Genomic DNA, 7,940 nt, shown 5'->3' on the forward strand with positions numbered 1-7,940 from the left:
CCGCCGCCGCCGCCGCCGCCGCCGCCGCCGCCGCCGCCACCGCCACCACCACAGTGGTCCCCGTGAAGCGCGTCATCGGCGGCATCTCCAGCCTCCTTGACGGGTCCAACGCCCAGGCCACCAGCGCCCCGGCCGAGACCTCCAACGCCCAGCATGCCAAGGCCGTGGCCGCGCAGTTCTCCCATGTGGCCGGGGTCCTGCTTGGCACGGCCCCCATCTCCCAGACCCAGGCCACGCTGTCCCTGTCGCCGGAGACCCCGATGCCGGATTCCGCCATCGACAAGGGCGCTCGCGCCATGGCCCAGGCCTGCCAGCATCTGGCCAGCATCCAGGAGTCCTTCGGCACGGCCCACGCCAAGCTGGTACGCGTGCCGGGGCGTGCCGTGCCATTTCCCCTCCTCGATCACCCCGCGCGCATGGTCGCAGGCCCGGCCGCACTCTAACACACACGCACGCACATTCACCGTCCATCGGCCCACCCGCCCACCACCCATGCACCATGCTCGTGTGTGCGCTCATAGAACGCCGAGATCATCAACCAGGTTGTGGCCCCGCTGCAGGACTCCCTCGAGCTCATCACCAGCGCCCTTGTACGCACGCTTCCTCCCTCTCGCTCGGTTGCCCCCCCCCGCACACACCTCGCATGACGCCGTTTCCTGACCCCCCCTCCCAACACCCGGCCCAGAACACCTGCCGCACCGCGGTCAACGCCCGCCTCGAACTGGATGCCGTCAAGTCCCGTGTCAACCCCAACCGCGCCTCCTCCGAGGTGCGCACACTGTCCCCCGCCCCCGCTGGGGCCCCTGCATTGCCTCGGCACCTTGAGCTGACCCCCGCATCTGCCCCCCCCCCCCTCCCCCCCCCTCTGCGGCGGCACGGCAGTGTCTCTCCCTCTCACCGGACCTTCGGAGAAAAGTGCGCCCCGATCGTTACCGCCCTTGCCCTCCTCCTCGTGCCTTCCCGCTGCTGCGGGCCCTCTTGCCGATGCCTCCCCCCCCCTCCCCCCCCCTGGCCCTCCCCCGGCCAGGAGTCCAGGGTCGACCTGGATATGGCCCAACTCGGCTGCTAGGAGGCGTCCAGCGACGCCGAGGCTCGGATGGAGCACTGCCTGCGCGTGTGCACCGCCACCGCTGTCCGGTGCCTGGTCGTCCTGCTGAATGCCATCCGCGCCTACCACCTCCAGGCTCTGTCCAGCATCGACGCCCTCCTTCCCCGCATCGAGGAGGCCGCCACCAACGCCGGCATCACCACCAGTGCCGCCAGCTCCTCCGAGCCGGTCCCAGACAATGGCCTCGTCACCGACATCCCCTAATGTCCGTGTGTGCGCCGGCGGTGCCCCCTTCGTCCCTCTCCCCCACACTGCACATGTGCACCGCCCTACACCCTCGGTGCCCCTCCTCCCCCCTCCATGGGACCGGAACACAAATACACCCAAATGAAAGCCTTCCCCCCCCCCCCCCTCCTGCTCCCACAGGGCTGCTCCGGGCCAAGCCGCAGAGAGGCGGCTCTTTACTTCCAGCGCGACGGCCAGCCTGGGGGAGCGCGCTACTGTGTTCTCCTTTTCGAGAGGGCGCTTCCTCCGGAGGGAGGAATGGCACAGCGGTGCATTCCGTCCCCTCCCGTCCCCCCCCCCCTCTCTCTGTTGCCTGGTCGGCTGCGTGCGCGGGGACGTGTTTGCTCGGACATCCCCGTCCCATTCTCTTTATCGAGACCGCGCCCGACCCACGCCCATGCATCGATGGGCCGAGGGCGAGGACGAGATCTTGCGGGCACCTCCGCGCGCGCGCGCGCGCCCCCTTCCCTCTTTGGGCGGCGCTCGCACGAGCCCGGGCGGGCGGTCTACTAGGCGGGGGCCAATCGCGCAACATGCGTCCACGTGATCCGTCCGTCTCGATGTGGCCGAGACTCCATCCCCATCTTTTTTCTCCCCGCCCACAGCTTGTTTGCCTGCTGTGTTGGCGGCGGCGGCGGCGGCGGCGGCGGCGGCGGTGGCGGCGGCGGCGGCGGCGGCGGCGGCACGTTGGACACACCGTCTACGAGTGCGTGTGTGCGTGTGCGCGCGCGCGCGCCGATGTGCTGCCATGCCTACGCGGGTTCCACCACGCCCCTTCTCCCGGCTCTCGGAGCGTCCTGACCCCGCCGGGCCCGGCGAGCCTAGGCACGCAGCGCGGCGCCTTCGTTCGGGCTGCGCGGCTGTGTCTCCGGGCCGAGCCGGCCCGCGCCCCCGTTCGCCCCCGTCCCCCCAACGCCGGAGGCATCCCCGCCGCCCGCTTGTTGACGCTGGCGTTGCGTCACCCGGGCCCTTTTGGCCTGGGGGGCGCCAAAGTGCCGGCGCGCGTCCCGCCCCCCGTCCCCGCCTCGGCACCCCTCCCCCCGAAAAGCCGCCTCTGTCTTCCAATCTCCCGGCCCCCCCCCCCCGGCCACAGACAACACACTCCGCTCCCACCCCCCTCCCCCCTTGTGACTCCTCTCGACACCCATCTGCTCCACTTCCCCCGGTCTTCCTCCCCTCCCCCACCGCCCACCTCCCTTCCCCCGACCTGTTCCTCCGGGCCCCGCCCGCCTCCCTGACGATTTGGCAATGAACGGCCAGCGCCCCGCCCCGTTGCCCGATATCAAGGACGTGTTCAAGAGCGCTCGCAAGGCCTTTGACCGTGGCCAACTGGATGATGCCGTGTCTGGGTGCAATGTACGCCCATCCACCTGCCCGTTGCCTGCACCCACAAGCGCCTTGTGCATCTCTCCCCCCCTCTCCCGCTCTCGCTCTCTCCCTCTTCCTCTCCCTCTCTCTCTTGCACGCGCGCGCGCGCGCGCGCGCACCCTGTCCCCTAACAGCCCCTGCGCCTTCAATCGTGCCCCCTCTCCCCCCCACCCCACACAGGCGATCCTCAAGCGGAACAGGCGCTTCTTGCCTGCTCTGATCCTGCTCAGTCGCGTGCAAGTGGACCAGGGCAAGCTGGAGGATGCCATCCTCACCCTCACGCGCGCCGGCGCCTTGTACCCGCACGACTCCGGTCTCTGCCGAGCCAAGATCAAGGTGCTGCGATCCATCCACGAGAATGAGCTCCCCCAGGTCCCGGAGCATCAGCGTGGTCGCGGGCAGCCCTTCGATGTGAAGGCTCGACGGCGCCTCTTCAAGCCCATGCGGGACCTGCGCAACAACCTGATCCGGAGGTGCGTGTGTGCACCCCTGCCAGGTCGCCGATGCCGACGCGCACATGCATGGACACCCGCCCGCCCGCCCGCACACACACACACGCGCGCGCGCGCGCACCCTCGTCGGCATGCTGCGCCATGCGCACGGCCCCCCTCCGGCCCATCGCTGACCCTCCCGTCCCCCCCTCCCCTCCCCTCCCCCCCCCTCAATGCAATGCAGCAACACCCTCGACCAGGCCGTCGAGGTGGCCATCAGCCTGCGCAATACCATCCTCTCCCTGGATGACAATGCCCCGGCCGACGCCCCCGTCGAGCGGCTCTCCGTGCTGATGCAGGCCTCGGTGCGCCCCTGCCTCCACTTCCACCCCGATGCCTGGGGCCCCCTCTCTAACCCCCTTGCCCGGTGGCCACGCCCGGACCGCAGGCCATCCGATGCCTGGGGGAGCTCCGCGCGACGGCCCTCTTCCCCGAGGTGGCAGCCCACCCGATCCTCGGCGACGCGGCCATCCGCGACGATCTCCTGGCCGTGCAGCTGATGTCCATGCCCACGCAGAACTTCGTCGTCACCATGGTCCCGGCGCAGATGCTCCCCGTGACGATCGGCCACCTGGAGGCCCTGGCCCAGACCGGCGCCATGGAGCTGGTGCTGGAGACCATGGCCGCCGAGCCGGGATCCGCCAACGACACCCCGGCCGGCCGGGCCAACATCCAAGCCTTCATGGCGCTCCTGTCGACGCATGTCTTCTTCGCCATCCTCCTGCCCCAGGAGCACCCGCTCTATGACTTCCAGCTCCGGCTCCTGGCCCTGCTCAACGAGGCCAGCCGGGCCCCGGCCTCGTTGGACATGCAGCCGCTGGTCCTCCACTGGAAGCTGACCCTGGCCCTGTGCGTGGGACTCCCCTCCGCCCCCCCTGCACGGCCCCCCCCCCCCCCCCCCCCCCCCCCCCCCCCCCCCCCCCCCCCCCCCCCCCCCGCGCAGCATGTCAACCCCCCTCAGCCAGACCGGATCATTGCTGCCGCTGGTTCACATGGCCCAGCGCCGGCTGGCCGAAGCCCCGGCCGGGGCCGTCCGCAACCGCAAGCACCTGACCGACAGCCTGGCCGCCCTGGAGGCCACCATGGTCTTCCTGGAGACCGGCGACAGCAAGCCCCTGGCCGAGCTCACCTACGAGGGCCACCTGCACGAGTCGATCCCGGCCGAAAGGCGCTTCCTCGGCAGCCACTTTGCCCTGGTGCTGCGGCTGCTGGCCATCGTCACCGCCTCCCGGGCCCGGCAGCAGATCAAGCTGCCGGAGCTGATCCCCGACCGCGTCGAGCGGTCGAACTGCCTGCGGGCCCTGGCCGACCTGGCGGCCGGCTCCCTGGCCGAGGCCACCGGCCAGCTGGCCGACAACCCCCTGCTGGACCTGTTCACCGAGCTGGCATGCTCCTCCATTCACACGGACATCGCGACCTTCTACAACCAGTACCTGGCCCTGGGCGAGTGGGCCGAGACCTCGGACGACTGCCTGCCCGCGGTCGAGGGCCGGACCCTGGCCAGCATGCAGAAGGAGCTCCGGTCCACCTACCTGGCCTTCCTGGCCGAGGTGCCGGACTCCTTCACCGAGCTCCGGCGCACGCTCTTCCGCACGGAAACCCTGCCCGAGGCCCGGCCCACCGACGACATGGCCCGGCTGCTGTACCTCTTTGCCTGCTGCCTGCGCATCATTTCCCTCAACCGCTTCGCCTATGTGGTGCTGGAGCGCCTGGTCCAGTGGTACCCCGACCGGCTGGACTACCTGCTGGACTTGGCCTCGGCCAGCCGGTGCATCGGCCGCCTGGACCGGAGCATGGCCGTGGCCGATGCGGCCATGCGCCTGCACGCCGCCCAGGCCGACACGGCCGACCCGGCCGCCCCCGCCGCCTCGGTCGACCAGCTGGCCCGGCTGGCGTCGGTGGTGGCTCTGGCCCACCTGGCCGGGCGCCCGTGCACCCCGGCCGACAAGGCCACCATCATCGGGCCGGTGCTGCTGGCCCTGCGCAGTGCCCCGGCCCATGGCCATGGCTCGCTGATGGCCATCCTGGCCCGGTGGTACTGGCAGGTGGAGGCCGACCGCGAGCGGGCCGTCCGCTGTCTTTCCAAGGCCGTGGAGCTCGGTGCCCCCGGCAATGGCACCACCTCGCAGTTGCTCTTCTTCCTGTCCGAGCCGGGCCTGCAGCCGGCCGAGGCGGTGGTCCTGCTGGAGCAATTCGCCCGTGCCCATGCCAGCTGGGTGTGGCTGCCGCTGGCGCGATACCGGCTGAAGGATGGCGACCGCGATGCCCTGCCCCAGGCCCTGATGTATCTGGAGCATGCCCTGCGCGCGCTGCCCGACCGCGACCCCGGCACCATGACCACCGTCCAGCTGCTGGACGCGGCCTCGGTGTGGCTGAACATCGGCGAGCTCCACCGGCGCATGGGCCGGCATTCGTCCGGCCTCCGGTCGCTGGAGTCCTGCGCCAAGTTGCTGGAGTCCCTGTCGCTGCGCATCGCCGATGCCAGCACCGCCCCCGGCACCACCGCCGCCGTCGCCGCCGCCGCCGCCGCCATGGACGACCGCCTGACCTGGTGGCTGCCCCAGCCCTCGGCCGCCGAGCTGGCCTCCAAGGTCCTCGGCTTGCGCATCGGCGTGGCCCTCTCCCAGGCGGCTTCCCTGCGGGAGGCCTTCCAGCCGACCGAGGCCCTGGCGGCCCTGCACTCCGTCCTGCCGGATGGCCTGCGCCAGCGGGTGGCCGCCGGGCCGCATGCCTACCTGCCGGCCGCGGCCCTGGCCCGGGACTTTGGCCGCGGCTTTGCCACCGTCTGGCTGGCCTCCCGGGCGGAGAGCCTGCTGGTCCTGGCGCGCGATCTGCTGGCCAGCGGCCGGTGCAATGTCACCGCTCGGTCCTGCCTCGGGCCGGCCCTCTACTCGGCCATCGCGGCCCTGGAGTTGGACCTGCACCGCGGGTCGGCCGCCGGGGAGCACCCCCCGGCCGCCCGGGCCACCGGTGCCCTTCCCCTGTGGAAGTTGGCCGCCGACATTTGCGAGGTCTTCCGGTCGCCGGGGCTGGCCGGCCTGCCGCCGGCCACCCTCGGCCAGGACACCCATGCCGGGGCCTTCCTCTCCACCGGCCCGGCGGATGTCCCCACCGCCGACCAGCCGGAGCCCTGCCTGCTGACCGCGGAGCTGGCCCACTTCCACCGGCTGGCCCAATTGTCGGCCATGCATGCCGGCATTTGTCGCTGGGACCCGGGCCTGGATGAGGCGCTGCTGTCGGCCTCATCGCGGGCGGCCGCCCTGGCGGCCGAGGCCCCGGCCGCGGCCGCCTACGCCGGGGCCGTCTTCGGGGCCTATGCCGGGGTCCTGTGTCGCCGGGCCCAGCTGGCCACCAGCCCCACCGCGCCGGAGGCCTGCGCGGCCCTGCATGACTTGGCGTCCGACCTGTTCGGCCTGTCGCGCATGCAGCTGGCCGAGCTGGGCCTGGCCGGCGATGTGACCCCCACCGCCGGGGCCGGGGGGGTGGCCGTGGTCGACCGGTGCCTGGCCACGGCCGGGGCTCTGCTGGAGCGGGCCCTGGCCGGGGCCATGCCCACTGGCCTGGCTCCCGAGCAGACCACCGAGTATCGCACTCTCCTGGGGCTGGGGCTCGTGCGGCTGGTGGCCCAGCTCTGGCTCACCACCGGCGTGGTGAAGGCCGCGCAATATGCCCGGCTCCCGGCCGGGGCGCCGTCTTCCCCGGCGCCGCTGCACCTGGCCCAGGCCCAGGCGGCCTTCGGCCAGGCGCAGGCCCTCTTCGGCGAGGCCGGCGATGTCACCGGCCAGGCCCATGCCAGTGCCTACCTCGGTGCGCTGTACCTGCTGGTGGCCGTGCGGGCGGTCGGCCCGGCGGGCGGGCTGACGCTCGCCAGCCCGCCGGTGGCCCGGCTGCTGGCCCTGGCCACGGAGGCGCTGCAACACTCGCGCGTGCTCAACCACTCGAACCCCCTCTGCTGGGCCGGGCTCGGGTACCTGGCCACCCTGGCCCCGGGGACCATCGACATCGACCCGGTGTCGGCCCTGCTCCAGGCGTGCATCCTCTCGGAGCACCGGTTCCCGGACGCGGCCCGCCTGCTGGGCGGGCTGGTCCTGCGCCGGATCCAGGGGCACTTCGCCCGGGATGCCAGCATGGCCGACCCCGACCCGCGGTACCGGCCGAACCTGGCCCGGGCCCTGCCCGGCAGCCTGCTGACGGCCACCCTGCATGCCCTGCAGCGGGCCCTGGCCGCGGCGCCGGTGCCCCTGCCGGCCGCCGCCTCGGCCCCGGCCGCCGCCGTGCACTTTTCCTTCGCCCTGCTGGGCCTGGTGTCCGGCTGCCTCAATGAGTGGCGCGGCTTGCTGGAGGCCGCGGCCACCGGGTACCACCGGGCCGCCGGGGCGCTGGCCCTGGTCGGCCCGGCCCCCGGCCAGGCCCTTGCCGCCACCGTGGCCGCCACCCACCTGCGCCTCTTCGCCGACATGGGCCGCATCATGCTCCTGCTGGGGGATGCCCCGGGCGCGGCCGAGCACTATCGGCTGGCTCTCTTCGGCGCGGCCGGCGTCGCGCCGGACCCGGCCGCCCCGCTCCAGCCTCCGGCCCCGGAGCTCCTGCGCATCGACCACATTGGCTGGCTGACCGGCCTCGGGCTGGCCTACTTCCGCCAGGGCCTGCTGGCCGAGTCGCTGCAGGCCTTCACCTCGGCCCACGCGCTGGCCCAGCTGCCTGCCATCCTGGCGTGCGTCCCCCCCCTCCCCCCCTCCCCCTCTTCC

General features: G+C 72.6%; 3 protein-coding genes across 3 annotated transcripts in view; all 3 read left to right on the forward strand.

Annotated features, from left to right (window-relative positions):
- The window catches only part of H696_05338 (hypothetical protein), a gene marked incomplete at both ends in the record, with an annotated part of 1,944 nt that extends 875 nt beyond the window's left edge, over positions 1 to 1,069 (forward strand). The window contains 4 exons of the mRNA XM_009499185.1: positions 55 to 362; positions 522 to 590; positions 686 to 769; positions 1,028 to 1,069. Of these exons, the coding sequence (XP_009497460.1) occupies positions 55 to 362; positions 522 to 590; positions 686 to 769; positions 1,028 to 1,069 (503 nt within the window). The remainder of the gene's footprint in view (positions 1 to 54; positions 363 to 521; positions 591 to 685; positions 770 to 1,027) is intronic.
- A 27-nt stretch (positions 1,070 to 1,096) lies between these two features.
- Positions 1,097 to 1,312, forward strand: H696_05339 (hypothetical protein; the record flags this gene model as incomplete). Its single annotated transcript, XM_009499186.1, has 1 exon — positions 1,097 to 1,312. The coding sequence occupies one exon, from the start codon at positions 1,097 to 1,099 to the stop codon at positions 1,310 to 1,312; it is 216 nt and encodes a 71-aa protein (XP_009497461.1).
- Positions 1,313 to 2,423: 1,111 nt separating this feature from the next.
- Positions 2,424 to 7,940, forward strand: part of H696_05340 (hypothetical protein) — an 8,354-nt gene continuing 2,837 nt past the window's right edge. Inside the window, exons 1-5 of the mRNA XM_009499187.1 lie at positions 2,424 to 2,689; positions 2,882 to 3,174; positions 3,377 to 3,497; positions 3,581 to 4,041; positions 4,136 to 7,906. Coding sequence (XP_009497462.1) covers positions 2,582 to 2,689; positions 2,882 to 3,174; positions 3,377 to 3,497; positions 3,581 to 4,041; positions 4,136 to 7,906 — 4,754 coding nt within the window. The 5' untranslated portion in view covers positions 2,424 to 2,581. The remainder of the gene's footprint in view (positions 2,690 to 2,881; positions 3,175 to 3,376; positions 3,498 to 3,580; positions 4,042 to 4,135; positions 7,907 to 7,940) is intronic.

Source organism: Fonticula alba (assembly GCF_000388065.1).
Source record: "Fonticula alba strain ATCC 38817 unplaced genomic scaffold supercont2.10, whole genome shotgun sequence".
Lineage (NCBI taxonomy): Eukaryota > Rotosphaerida > Fonticulaceae > Fonticula > Fonticula alba.